The sequence below is a fragment of the Myotis brandtii genome, unplaced genomic scaffold, assembly GCF_000412655.1.
Source record: "Myotis brandtii unplaced genomic scaffold, ASM41265v1 scaffold174, whole genome shotgun sequence".
NCBI lineage: Eukaryota > Metazoa > Chordata > Mammalia > Chiroptera > Vespertilionidae > Myotis > Myotis brandtii.
The window spans coordinates 1172363-1187177 of record NW_005356437.1 but is presented as its reverse complement, the minus strand read 5'-3'; the positions used below and the strand labels follow the sequence as shown (position 1 = coordinate 1187177).

Below are 14815 nucleotides of genomic sequence, written 5' to 3'. Positions count from 1 at the left end.
GCCGCAACCTCCCCATCGACCCTGCCTTGAGTGTGACAGGGGGCGGTGCCCCAACCCACCAATCAGCCCTACCCTGAGCGTGACTGAGGGTGGCATCGCAACCTCCCGATCCGCCCTGCTCTGTGCATGACAGGGGGCGGCGCCCCAACTCCCCAATAGGCCCTGCTCTGAGCCCGACCAGGGGCTGCACCTAGGGATTGGGCCTGCCCTCTGCCACCCGGGAGCAGGCCTAAGCCAGGAGGTCATTATCTCCCGAGGGGTCCCAGACTGCAAGAGGGCACAGGCCGGGCTGAGGGACCCCCCTCCCCCCTCCCCGAGTGCACAAATTTTTGTGCACCGGGCCTCTAGTCTATATACATAAAAGGCTGTGTCCATCCATCCAACTGGTAGCTATGACATGCACTGACCACCAGGGGCAGATGCTCAACGCAGGAGCTACCGTGACGCACACTGGCCATTTAAAAATAAATGGCACCACGGACCTGGTGCTGACAAACCAACAATCGGCTTCCCCCAAGTGGGACACAGGCCCTGCCACCACCCCAGAGCAACACCCCACCAAACAGCAGCCAACGCTGCCAAGAACCCTTGGCACAAAATGCGGCCCACTGCCTAGCCCAGCCCAGAAACAGTTGCTGTGGGTGCCAGGTAATGACGTCACATAGCAACTAGCCTCCTTGGAGTTTCTTCAGCCCAGGAACCTGACTTGCTTTATAGCCAGGTGCAAATATTTTACAGTTTATCCAAATTTTTGTGAAGCATTTTCCTGTACCTCATCTCATTTGATCCTCACAGAAGTCCTGGAGTAAGAAGATAGTAGACTCGGTAGAATCTGTTTTCTTTTCATTAGCAAGACATGAATAGCAATATTAAAATATTTATTCTAATTAATTTCCTTCAATGTGCACAAATCCGTGCACTGGGACACTAGTTTACTTATAGTCACATATTTCAAGAAAACCTAAGGGGTTTTCTTGAAATATGTATTGTATAACATGTACAAATCTACCCATAAATTCAGGAACTGATTTCTGAATATAGATTTTCTTAAAGTATGACATACTTTATAGGTTTAAAAAACCATCTTTTAAAATCCTTTTAAAATGAGATACAGTATAAATAAACACAAAATACTTTCAAAATCCATTCAGAATACTAAAAAGAAAATGGCCATTTGCCTAAAAAATTGCCCTAACTGGTTTGGCTCAGTGGATAGAGCGTCGGCCTGCGGACTGAAAGGTCCCAGGTTCGATTCCAGTCAAGGGCATGTACCTTAGTTGCAGGCACATCCCCAGTAGGGGGTGTGCAGGAGGCGGCTGTTTGATGTTTCTCTCTCATCGATGTTCCTAACTCTCTATCCCTCTCCTTTCCTCTCTGTAAAAACTCAATAAAATATATTTTAAAAAAATTACTTCATCTGAGATGTAAAAAGAAATGGGTATCTAAGCAAGGAACAGTAGATAAAATGGGTCAGAAAACTATACATGAAAGGAATAGACTGGTTGTCCACACGTTCACAGACACAAACATTTCCAGGTCATCTTTCAATGAATACTTTGGTGCAGATATTTACCTCTTAAGTAATGAATGATATATGGACTTTTCAATTCCCTTTAACGTTATTTTGTAAATAGTTTTTTGACTAAATTTACAAAAAGACATGTAAGTGGCCAGATTAATTCTCAGTGGACTGACTTTGCTTGCGCTGGTCTCTGTAAAGGCAGCCTTAGTGAGCAACAGTCCAAACAATTACTAATAAATACAAAGTTCCCTCACATTTATACAAAGAACTCCTGACATATAACTAAACAACACTTCTTTAATTGGGAATTAGATGTCCCTCGAGCCAGAAGACCACCATTCCAGAGTTTTCTGCTTGAGAAAAATAAATTTTTAATTAACAGCAAAAGGAGGCATATATACACTTTTCCTTGACAATCTTTTATGGGGGTTTTTGACCATGTAAATAAGGCTTTTGATGGAAATAAATATTCACAAGATCCTTCATTTAAAAACAATATAGACCGCCTGGCCAGTGTTGCTCAGTGGTTGAGCGTTGGCCCATAAACCAAGAGGTCAACAGTTCAATTCCAGGTCAGGGCACATACCTGAGTTGTGGGCTCAATTCCGGAGGCAGCCGATGGAAGTTTCTCTCTCATTCATGTTTCTATCTCTCTATCCCTCTCCCTTTCTCTCTAAAAAAATCAATTAAAATATATTTATAAAAAAATATATAGACAAATACTTATACTACTACATTATGCTTTTTAAAAAAGACACATGTGCACATGCACACACACGTGTGCATGCAAAACTCTTCAATAATGAATGGATTGAGGCTATCTGCAAAAATATGAAGCTGTGTGATTTCCCTCTATTGCCAAGACTATTTCTTATTAGTCCCCATTTTATGGAGTAACAAGGGAACAGATATTATAAAAAGAAAAGAAGGTTATTGATGTCTCAAGCTCATGCAAAAATACCTGATTTTCAAAACAGCTTTATGGACATGGATATATTTCCCATCAATTCTGAACTTTAGGTCAGCAGTTTCTGGACTGTCAAATTCTTTCTTCAGGGACTCTGCAACTGTTAAAAAATCTTCATGCTCTGAAGGCAACAAACACATTATAAATACAAAAAACTCAGGAAACATACTCAAGATTTAATAGACTTCAAAAGATAATCAAGGTTACTATATTCCAATCAAAGAATCCCAAGAAACAAATTCACCATTACGTGGTAATACTAAGCAGTCATATTCTTACATAGAGAAACCCCTTTTCTTCAGTATTTGGAATCTAAACATCCCTCTTAACCATAAGAATTAATGTACAAAAAATAATCCCTACACACTATCTAAAAACAGCAAATTTACTTAATAACAATGCATACTCAAAGGGAACAGTTTTACAAAAACGTGATCTCATTGCCTGATGAGAAGAACTGCTGTTATGATTACAGGTAGATCTATTATTATAAAGGAAAAAAAGTAAAGGCACTTGGCCTGGCTGGAGTGGCTCAATGGTTGAGCGTTGTCCCATGCACCACAAGGTCGCTGGTTAAATTCTTGGTCAGGGCACATGCCTGGGTTGCAGGCTTGATCTCCAGTAGGGGGCATGCTTGGGACAGCGATCTATGTTTCTCTCTCATTGATGTTTTTATCTCTCTATCCCTCTCCCTTCCTCTCTCTCTAAAATAAATTAAATAAATAAGGGGCAGAGAATCTGTCAACCTCCCCCCTCCCTTCAAAATCACCAAGGCCTCAGCCCACTTCATCACCATTTGCCCCTCTCCAGCTCCCTCACCCCTGAGAAAAAATAAAAAATATATAAAGCCACTTGTACAAATCCATGTAATACTTTCTTGTGTTTTATATGCATGGACAAAGAAAAACAAGTAGAAGGCTAACAGGGACTCTCATCAGCACTGAATGCAGGTTCAATGGACAGAGACAGGTTCTGACTGCCCACAAAGATAAGAATGGTGACTTCATCAAATAACTGAGCTATGTCTCTCAGGAGCCTGGTGTTACCAAGGGAATGCTTAGAGGAGGGACAACTCCTAAAACCTAGGCTAAACCTAACAAATGAACTTATCCATGGGCTTTATCATCAGAATCTCCCAAGGAAATATCATTTGCCTGAGCCCTGTTACCTTAACCTAGCACACACATAATGCAAAGCTCTCTTGGCTATGGAGGGAAGGTCAACACTCTCTCAAAAATCAGGTTTCCCTTGACCCTATAACAGTGAGTAAAAAAAAAAGGGAAATCACTAAGATAGAGAGTCCAGTAGTCTAGACTGCTACTTCACCCATCCCAAAACGAGCTTCTTATCAATGCCTCCACTTCTGAATCTAGTAGTCAGGGTTGAAATACACCTTTCCTCCTCTTAATTCCTGGCAACAAGTATACCTTCTTTCACAGAAGAAATATTCTTCTGAGGTGTGAATTCACCAACTGACTTTCTTCCTATCGCTCAGCTGAAATAATAAACTGAGAGGAAAAAAACACCTCAGACTTACTGGGTAGAGGGAAAGAAGTCATCAAAGTAATATATTCAATGACCACATTTTTTTCCAAGCTTAACATTAAAAAATGTTAGGATGTTCTAAAAAGGATGCCTTTTCAGGATCAGGATTTTAAGATACAAAAACCTGAGGAAGCTTTTTATAACAGGTCCAGGTTAAGTAGTATATGAGAATCTGAAGATGTGGACAGAGTGCTTTGGTGTGACACATATATGTGATTATGGCCAAATAGTCCCATCTGTGAACTAAATTTTTCTTTGCTTTTTTATTTAATTTGCTGGGGTGACATTGCTTAATAAATTATATAGGTTTCAAGTGTATAATTCTATAATACATCATCTGTATACTGTATTGTATTCACCACAAGTCAAGTCCCCTTCCATCACCATTTATCCCCCTTTTATCCTCTTTCACCTCCTCTGACGCCCTATCCCTCTGGTAATCACCTTATCTACAAGTTGTTGTTTTATTCTTCTTTTTAAGAGAGAGAGAAAGGGAGAGGGAGAGAGAAAAATATTGATGTGAGAGCACATTGACGGCCAACTCCTGTATGCCTCCCACCGGGGGATCGAGCCCACAACCTGGGCATGTGCCCTTGACCAAACTGGAGACCTCCTAGTGCATGGGACGAAGCCAACTGAGCCACACTGGGAAGGGCTGTAGTTTGTTTGTTGCTTAATCCCTTCAACTTTTTCACTCATCCCCGAAAATCCCCTCCCCTCTGACAGCTTTTGGCTGTTCTCTATCTATGAGTCTGTTTCTATTTTGTTAGTTTACTTTGTTCATTTGATTCCACACGAGTGAACTTATTTCACTTAACATAATGCTTTCCAGGTCCATCCATGCTGTTGCAAAGGGTAAGATTTTCTTCTTTTTCATGGCTGAGTAGTATTCCATTGTGTAAATGTACCATCGCTTTTTCAAAAATCTTTATTGTTGAGAGTATTACAAATGTCTCCCATTTCCCCCTCCACTGCCCCCCTCGACCTGGTTCCCACCCCACCCCAGGCCTTCACCACCCTATAAGTCTGTGTCCTTAGGTAATGCATATGTGCATATAAGTTCTTTGGTTAATCTCTTCCACCCCTCTTTCCTCTGAGATTTGTCGGTCTCTTCCATGTTTCCATGCTTCTGGCTTTATTTTCTTCACCAGTTTATTTTGTTCATTAGATTCCTTCTTCGTTTCTTCTTTCTCTCCTAAAAGAACACCCTTCAAGCCCAGCCAGCATGGCTCAGTGGTTGAGTGTCGACCTATGAACCAGGAGATCATCGTTACATTCTCGGTCAGGACATATGCTTGGGTTGCGGGCTTGATCCCCAGTGTGGGGCCTGCAAGAGGCAGCTGATCAATGATTCTCTCTCATCACTGATGTTTCTCTCTCTTCTTTTCCCTTCCTCTCTGAAATCAATAAAAATATATTTAAAAAACAGAAAAAAAATAATACCCTTCAACATTTCATTTATTACTGGTTTGGTGGTGATGAACTCCGTTAGTTTTATCTTGTCTGTGAAGCTCTTTATCTGACCTTCAATTCTAAATGATAGCTTTGCTGGGTAGAGTAATCTTGACTATAGGTCCTTGCTATTCATCACTTTGAATATTTCTTGCCACTCCCTTCTGGCCTGTAAAGTTTCTGTTGAGAAATCAGCTGACAGTCATATGGGCGCTCCCTTGTATATAACTAACTGCTTTTCTCTTTTGCTGCTTTTAAGATTCTCTCTTCGTTTTTAATCTTTGGCATTTTAATTATGATGTTTTTGGTGTGGGCCTCTCTGTGCTTCCTGGAGTTTAAGTCTGTTTCTTTTGCTAGGTAGGGGAAATTTTCTGTCATTAATTCTTCAAATAGGTTTTCAATAACTTGCTGTCTCTGTTCTCCTTCTGGCACCCCCATAATGCAAATGTTGGTACGCTTGAAGTTGTCCCAGAGGCTCCTTATACTATCTTCATATTTTTTAATTATTTTTTCTTTTAGCTCTTCTGATTGGGTGTTTTTTGCTTCCTCATATTCCAAATCATTGATTTGATTCTTGGCATCTTCTACTCTACTGTTAAATCCCTGTAAATTATTCTTTATTACAGTTAGTCTATGCTTCATTTCTGACTGGTCCTTTTTCATGTCTCTGAAGTTCTTACTAAGCACCTTGAACTCTCATTAAGACCCTTGAGCATTCTTATAACCATTGTTTTAAACTCTGCATCTAGCAGTTTGTTTGCTTCCCGTTCATTTAGTTCTTTTTCGGATATTTCTTCTGTTCTTTCATTTGTGATATGTTTATTTGTCTCCACATTTTGGCTGTTTTCCTGTGTTTGTTTCTATATATTAGGTAGAGTTGCTATGTCTCCTGGAATTGGCAGAATGCCCTTGTGTAGTAGGTGTCCTGCAGAGCCCAGTGGCTCAGCTTCCCCAGTCACCTGCGTTAGACACTCCAAGTGTACCCCTGTGTGGGCTGTGTGCACAGTCTTGTTGTAGTTGAGCCTTGATTGCTGTTGGTGTCACTGGGAGGAAATGACCTAAAGGCCAATTGGCTGTGAGGACCAGCTGCAACTACAGTGGAAGAGCTGCTGTGCAGGAGACACCCTTATGGAGCAGGACTTGCTTCATGGGGCTTTGGTGCTCACTGAGTCTGCTCCTTGAATGTGTCACTTGTGGATGCGTAGAGCTGTAATCTGGTATGGTCTGAAGCTGTCCACTGGGTGCACTGGCTCTGGTGCCTCCCAGGAGGTACAAAGTCAGCCACTGCCTGGGGCCACCCAGCAGGAGCTACACAGCAATCTGCAGATGGCTGTGTTTGTGTTGGGCTTGGAAGTGCCCAGGAGAGGCCAAGCTGTGAAGCAAGGTAGGCTGCTGCTAGTGCCAATATTGGGCCTCTTATTGATAGGTTTGGGGCACACTCACTCCAGCTGCTTCTTGTTTGAGATTTTTGGAAAGTCTAAAGCCTGAGCCAGGAAAGGCCATTCATAAGGAATAGTCATTGCAAACAGCTTGGGTGGGGCTGCAAATTGGATGGGGTGGGGTCTCAGGGAATCACCAGGGCAGAGTGAAGTGTGAGCCAGGTTGGTGGAGCCTCAGATATGGCACCTGCAAATCAGCCCTACGACTGGGGATGTCTCAACATAGGAACAATGAATCCCATGAGCACCCCTGATGCCAGACAATCCAGTTTTCCTCCCCATATGTCCTTGGATTCCTCAAGCCACTGCCTCAACGCTGGAGCTCAGAGAGAGTGCGTCCAAGTAAGTCCATGCACCAGCCCTTTAAGAGACTACTGGGACTCCGGCAGTCTCATCATTCAGCCACACAAAAAAAATCCCCACTTGTCTTTACAGCCCAAAGTTAGGGGACTTCTCTTCCCAGCACTGGAACCCTGGGCTGAGGGGTCTGGTGTGATGCTGGGACTCCTTGCTCCTCACAGGAGGCCTCCACAGTCGATATATCCCTCCTGATTAAAAAAATGCCACACACGGGTGTCAGACTAGCCCATTCCGCGCCTCCGCCCCTCCTATTAGTTTCAATGTGCTTTCTTCTTTAATTCGCCAGTTGTGGCACTTCCATTTAGCCAGATTTCAGGCGGTTCTGAATGATGGTTGTCCTGTGTTTTAGTTGTAATACTGATGTGGTTGTGGGAGGCAGCAAGTATTGGAATTTATCTATGCCACCATCTTGGTTCCATCAATTAATCACTGATTTTTTATCTACTTATCTACTGATGAGCACTTGGGCTGTTTCCAGATCTTAATGTAAATAATACTGCCATGAACATAAGGGTGAACATATATGCTTTGATTGGTGTTTAAGGATTCTTAGGATATATTCCCGGAAGTGGGATCACTGGGTCACAAGGCAGTTACATTTTTAATTTTTTGAGGAAACTCCATACTGTTTTCCATAGTGGCTACACCAGTCTGCATTCCCACCGACAGTGCAACAGGGTTCCCTTTTCTCCACATACTCGCCAGCCCTTATTTTTGTTGATTTGTAGATGACAGCCATAGTGGCAGGTGTGAGGTGATACCTCATTGTCATTTTAATTTTCATCTCTCAGATGATTAGTAACATTGATTATTTTTTCATATTCAACTGGTCATCTGTATGTCCTCTTTGGAGAACTGTCTATTTAGGTCCTTTGCCCATTTCTTAATTGGGTTGTTTGTATTCCTGGTGTTGCTGTGTAAGTTCTTTATAAATTTTGAATATTAATCCCTTATCAGATATATCATTGGCAAATATGTTTTCCCATTCAGTATGTTGTCTTTTCATTTTGTTGATGGGTTCCTTTGCTGTGCAAAAGCTTTTTATTTTGATGTTGTCCCATTTGTTTATTTTTATTTTGACTCCCTTGCCTGAAGCTTTATATCAGAAAAAAAATACTGCTTCAAGAAATGTTCAAGATTTTACTGCTTGCTTTCTTCTAGGATATTTATGGTGAACTTAATTTTTCTAATCACAATATTCACTGTAAAACTTGCTTTATTACAAAATATATATGAAAATGTTCAATGTTTCGCTTTAAGTTGAGCAGCAGCTTAACTCTTCTTAAACATACTCCTGCCTGGCGCCATTTTGGGACTCAGCCCATCTGGTATCCAGGTGACCTAAAAACTGGTCACCTGATGATGGGACAGCTCCAGCTGTCTGACACAGCTCAACATGACATGTGTTATAAGACTAGCCTTCAATATCAATTGCTGAGTAACCCAAACCCCTTGGTGGTCAAGAGCTATGCTAATGTTCAAACACGAGGCATCATGACCTATTTATTTTCTCTTCATGTTAACAATAGAATAACTTAGAAGAAATACATTGGCAAAAAGGCAGAAATGAACAAGAAATAACATTAAAAGATTAAAATATCTTACAGCTACTCAGCTTTATGACAGCTTAATACTTTCAACCAATAATGAACTCTTAAAGGAAATAGTATTCAGAAAATGGACAGGTTATGTAACCAAAAAACACCTTGAATTCCACTACCCTTTCAAACACCACAGTTTTGATGCCCTTCTAAAATAAAAGTATTTGAGATTGGTTGTAAGAAAAAGGGAGAAAGAAAGATTAAAACACCACCTTAAAAAACCACAAGTTCTTCAGTTTTTTAAAAATTCAATTTTGTATAACATTATATTGAATTATGTAATAAATCAAGTACCAGTATAACAATAAAAGCACTTAGGAACAGGTTACTCAAACAAATATTTGTACATGAATGTTCATAAAAGCATTATTCACAATGTTTAAAAGATGGAAACGATCCAAATATACATCAATAAACAAAATATACATCAATAAATGAAATGTGGTGTATATATACAATGGAATACTATTCAGCTATAAAAAGGAATGAAGTACCGATAAATGCTACAACATGAATGAGCCTCAAAAGCATTGAGTAAAAGAAGCCAGACATAAAATGTTGCATATTGTATTATGCTATTATAAAATATCCGAAATAGAAAAATGCATAAAACAAAAACCAAATTGGCCAGTGGCTGGGGGGAGAAGGGAGAATAGAGAGTGGCTGCTTACTAGGTACAGGGTTTTCTTTCAGGGTGATGAAACTGTTTTAGAACTTGATATCAATGGTGGTTGCACAACACTGTGAATGTGATAAATGACTCTGAATTAAAATGGTTAATTTTATGTATATGTATTTCACCTCAATTAAAATGAAAGCACTTAAGGGGAGAAAATAATCCATAAAATGTTTCATAACATATTAATAAATTTTATTATGCAAATCTAATTTGAGGAAAGATATTAAATTTAATAAAAAATAAAACATTCTAGAACCTAAAAAAGCCCGCAAACAGGAAATATGCAAGCAAACTGGTCAGCTGATAGGACTATTTTTCCTGGGTGGAAACAGCCCTGAGCTTTCTTACCTACAGACAGGAGCCGCCAGGAGACGGCGGGAGTGGCAAAGCAGGCAAACACGTCGTCCGTGCATGAGAGGTGGGTGAGGTGAGGCAGGACCACGGACTGGCCCCGGCACTGGCCCCACATGTACACGTGCCCTCCCTGGGTCTTGGCAGCAGATGTGTGGGCAGAGTGGCAAGCTGCAATTTCTACTACTCTGAAAAATTTTAAGAAAAATGGATGTTACTTCTATACTACAAAAGCCCACAACATATCACACAAAGTAAATAAAAAGTTCATGCTTAGAACACCTCAAAAAATAGCTCAAGACTGAGAAACATTCGCTATCATGTCCTGTAGACAAAACCAAAAGATCAGAGCAAGAGTACTGTATTTCTCCTCTCCTGAGTGCCCCTAACTTCTCTTCCTAACCTCTTCCTAAGATAAATAATGCATAACTACTGAGGAAAACTTGGAAAAAGGGAATAGAAACCTGTTAGGGTCGCCAAAGAAGGAACGCACACGAGGCCGAAGTGGTAAGGGGTTATAAATTTACTTGAGGCCCGGTGCACGAATTCATGCAAGGGGGGGGTCCCTTGGCCTGGCCAGCAATTGAGGCCTATCGGGGGGCCAGCTGGCGGGGGGAGGGACCCCGGGAGGTTGGCCATTGGGGGGAGGGGCTGGGGGAGGTTGGCTGGCCGAGGGCAAGAGGCCACAGGAGGTTGGCCAGCCAGGGTGGGGAAGGGGCCACAGGAGGGGCCGAGGGAGGTTGGCTGTGGGAGTGCACTGATCACCAGGGGGCAGCTCCTGGGTTGAGCATCTGCCCCCGATGGTCAGTGTGCATCATAGCGACTAGTGGACCAGTTGTTCCGGTCGTTCGGTCATAAGGGTCGCTTAGGCTTTTATATATATAGACGAGGTCATCTGGGTACCAGATGGGCTGGCACCATTTCGGGTCTCAGCCCATCTGGTATCCAGATGACCTAATAAATGTATAATCCCTTACCAATGTCCACTGTGAAGTGGCCTAAAAGTCAGTTCCCAGGGGAGAGGGTATTGATTCAATTATTTGATCAGACCTAACAAAACCAAAGTAAATGAGTAAAGTGGACTCTGACAAAATGTGCTGACGGTTGTAGCAGCTTAAACTGTAGCAAAAAAAAAAAAAAATACTGTCTTCGAAATGGTAATTTCCTTTCAAATACAACTTTTTCTCTCATCCCTAAAAGAGCTCACAACACTCATTAGGCTGATAAGCACTGATCTAGGGGTCATGAACTCTGAACACCCAAAGCCAAATGGACATCAAGCCAAAGTTACTACATTTCTCAGACAGCTTCTTAGGCAGGGACCCAGAATCAGAAGTCGACATTCTAAAACTTAGCAAGTAAAACCTCACAATTTGGCTGAATAAACACTACGCATCTATTCCAGTAACACACATTACATCAAATCAATATTTAAACAGATAATGACCTTTCAAGGGCAGGTTTCATTTATTTAGATGTTGTTTTAGTTGGCTCAACAGAAAAGTTTGTACTTCAAGATAGTGACAGACCTTATTTTACTTCCCTACTAAATGGGCAACAAGAAGTCTGTAGGAATTATACCAGGATGTATTAATGCCTGTCAATCAGGAGGTTATTTTAGAGAGCTCATAAGAGTCATATCAACTTTATGCTCATTCTAGTTGGTACTACAACTCTTTGTTCAAAATGAGAATGTTAATAAACAAGAGTTACAAAGCCAAACACCACAGCTCCAGCACACACAGTCCTAAATCCACAATGCACACACAACCCCAAGACATACTACAGCCAAGTTACCTTTCTTTCTCCACCATGATGTGTGTTGGGCTTAGCAGGTTATTTTTATTGCCAGTTCCAAGCTGCCCATACGTGTTAGCTCCCCAGGCATAGAGCAAGCCCTCATCTGTTAGTGCTAGAGTGTGTGCATAGCCGCAGACAATCTGCAAGTAAATTTAAATGATTACCATAAACAGGAAAACAGGAAGGACAGGGAAAACATCTACTTAAAGATTACAGCCAGCTTCTACAGAATGCCAATTCATCATCAGGTGTGGAGTAACATTCTCTGAAAATTAAAACAGCATTAGGAAAGCCTAAACCTGAGACTACTGAGTTTTTCCAATCTTTATTTTTACTCGTCAATACTGATGTGCTACCACCATGGTGTTCCTTTTCATCATCAGAATTTAGGGAAGATATAATATTGGACGTGAAAGACTCAGGGACAGAGTATTATCCTAAAAGATTTATTGACGAGTAAATTTCCAATATTCCTCCAAGTCAGAGCAGGGAAGCTAGATGGAGACCAGCAGCCAAGAGTCTACCACACATACCTGGTTCACGCACACGCTGTGCAAAGCTGCCACTCGCACAGGGGTCAGCTGATTGACATTGTTTCCCAAGCCCAGCTGACCGTTGCCATTGTAACCCCAGCCATACACCTTGGAGAGAAAAAGGGAGAGAATGGGCTTTTAAAAGTGCTAATAAGAGGGAACAGATAAACAAATCAGTTACACTTTTTTCACTTCCAACATCCATACTCTACTCTGTGTGATCCTACACTGATCTCCAAATAGATGTTTTAGGGGTGGGGAATGAACAGAATTTTGCATCAGTTCCTACTCCATAACTTACTAGCTGGATAATCTTGGGCAAGTCATTAATCTTTGTTTTACACGTGAGGAAATTGAGGTTCATTAACAATTATTAAGCACCTACCTGTTAGGACCTTGTGAAAGGTACTAGGAATGCATCTTTAATCACAGTTTAACAGGGGGGATGAACTATGCAAATTTTCTGTAGCCAAGTGGCAATTGCTATAACAGAGATATAATCTAGGCACTGTAGGAGCAGAGAGGAGAAAGGATTTGGCTACAGAAAGAAAGTGAAGGAAAGACTTTTGAGAAAGTGGAGATTTGGGCAGGGCTGAATGATGGATGAGGGGGAAGGCACTCCAGGGGGAGGACACAGAATGTGTTGGAGGCAGGTTCAGAAGACAAGTAGGTGGGCCTGGCCTGACATACATGGGATAGTAGAAGGAGAAAAGACTAGAAGGAAAGGTAAGGGCCAAGGGGATAAAGTGTTAAAACACATACCAGGGAAAGTGGAATGCTTCTATGGGTCTTTCACTGAAATATTTAAAAAACAGAAATTAATATGCTTAAATTTTCATTTTGGAAAGATCATGCTGGCTGCAGCATGAAGGGGAACTGGAGTGTGTTAGAAGGAAGAAAGAGGCAGGAAGACCAATCCTATATAATAAAAGGGTAATATGCAAATTGTCCCCTCAATCAGGAGTTCAACCAGAGTTCGACCAGGGGGCGGGGCTGGCCCCGCCAACTGCCTGCAGCCCCTCCTCCTGGCCAGTCCCGCCCCCAACCACCCCTCCCACCCCAGTCGGGGGCAGGGCCGGCCGGCCAACCTCCCGTGTACCCTCCCCCTGGCTGGCCCGGCCCAATTGGCCCCAATCAGGGCGGGCTGGCCGGACCCCATCCATGCATAAACTCATGTACCAGGACTCTAGTCAGTAGATAAATTGGTCTCTCTTTAGCAAACAGGTGAGCTCTGATGGCATTCCAAACCAACATAGTGGCAGAGGGATCAAGAGAGAGGGAATGGATAGGAACTAAATTAAAGAGGGGGATGTGACAGAATGTGGTGATAGAGATGTGGAGTGAAAGGGGAGTCATCAGCTGAAAGTAGCAGGGTTGGGCATAGGTGTGACAGGACTGTTAGAAGTTTAGAATAGCCAGCGTGAGACATAGGAAAAACTATTGACCAGGAACAATAAAGGGTCTAAATCAAATTAGAAACCCAAGATGTGTGGTGGTACCACGCCCCACGGCAATGCAGGGCAAATAAGAATTGGCTGAGGCTTCCCCCCCCCCCCAATCTTCACCCAAGGACATGCTTGTTGATATTAGAGAGACGGAAAGGGAAAAACATCAGTGTGAGAGAGAAGCATTGACTGGTTGCCTCCCTGTAGGCACCCGGACCGGGAATCAACCCCACAAACTAGGCATATGCCCTGACCAGGAATCGAACCTGCAAACTTTCGGTGTATGGGAAGATACACTAACCAACTGAGCCACACCAACCAGGGCAGCTAGGGCTTTTCAGGGCGATGTGACAGAGGGGAACAAGGGAACATGGACTTTTGGGTACTAGCAACATATGGTTAAAAAGCACTTTCAATATCAGAAGTGCAACAGGTTTGAACTTTCTGGAGATAAATGTGGCAATAGACATCAAAAATTTTAATGACATACTCACTGACCCAGAAATCTTATTTCTGAGAACTTATTCTATAGAAATCCTTGCCTAAGTGTACAAAGACACACACACACACACACACACACACACACACACACAGAGTTACACAGAAAGTCAGTGCAACATTGTTTGTAGCAACAAAATATTAGAAACAATTGAAATGTCTATCAGTAGAGCTCTGGTCACCCATACAAGGAACACTAAGCAGCCATCTACACTAATAAAAGAGAAACATGGTAATTAGCGTACGACCGCTACCCTTCCCATTGGCTCATCAGCATATCCTTATGCAAATTAACTGTCAGCCAAGATGGCAGCCGGCAGCCATGCGCTGAAGCGAACAGGGAGGCTTGCTTGCTCCAGTGATGGCAGACTCCAACGTTCCCCGCTTGACTTGCCGGCCTCTCAGCTGCAACTCTAAGCAACTATGTTGCAAATATAGAAGCTAAACAAAACCCCAGAAACCTGCGTTAGTCAGCCAGGCTTCAGCCAGCCGGACCGCAACATTGTATCAAATACAGAAGGAAAAACAAAGGCCAGAAACCAGCTTTTAGCAGCGAGGCCTCAGAGCTAAAGCTGGCCCAGGATAAAAAAAAAAAAAAGAAAAAAAGGAGCAGTTGGGAGCTT

The 14815-nt window shown here is 42.2% G+C and overlaps 1 protein-coding gene across 3 annotated transcripts in view; it reads right to left on the bottom strand.

Moving 5' to 3' along the window:
- RCBTB1 (regulator of chromosome condensation (RCC1) and BTB (POZ) domain containing protein 1) overlaps nt 1-14815 on the bottom strand; it is a 52028-nt gene that overhangs the window by 16915 nt on the left and 20298 nt on the right. For all 3 annotated transcript variants that reach the window (XR_001361506.1, XM_014537194.1, XM_014537195.1), the window contains 4 exons: nt 12250-12357; nt 11714-11856; nt 9914-10104; nt 2484-2610 (listed from right to left, as the gene is read on the bottom strand). Coding sequence is in view for 2 of the 3 variants with exons in the window: in XM_014537194.1 (XP_014392680.1) it covers nt 2484-2610; nt 9914-10104; nt 11714-11856; nt 12250-12357 (569 nt within the window). In the remaining variant the exon portion in view is untranslated. The remainder of the gene's footprint in view (nt 1-2483; nt 2611-9913; nt 10105-11713; nt 11857-12249; nt 12358-14815) is intronic.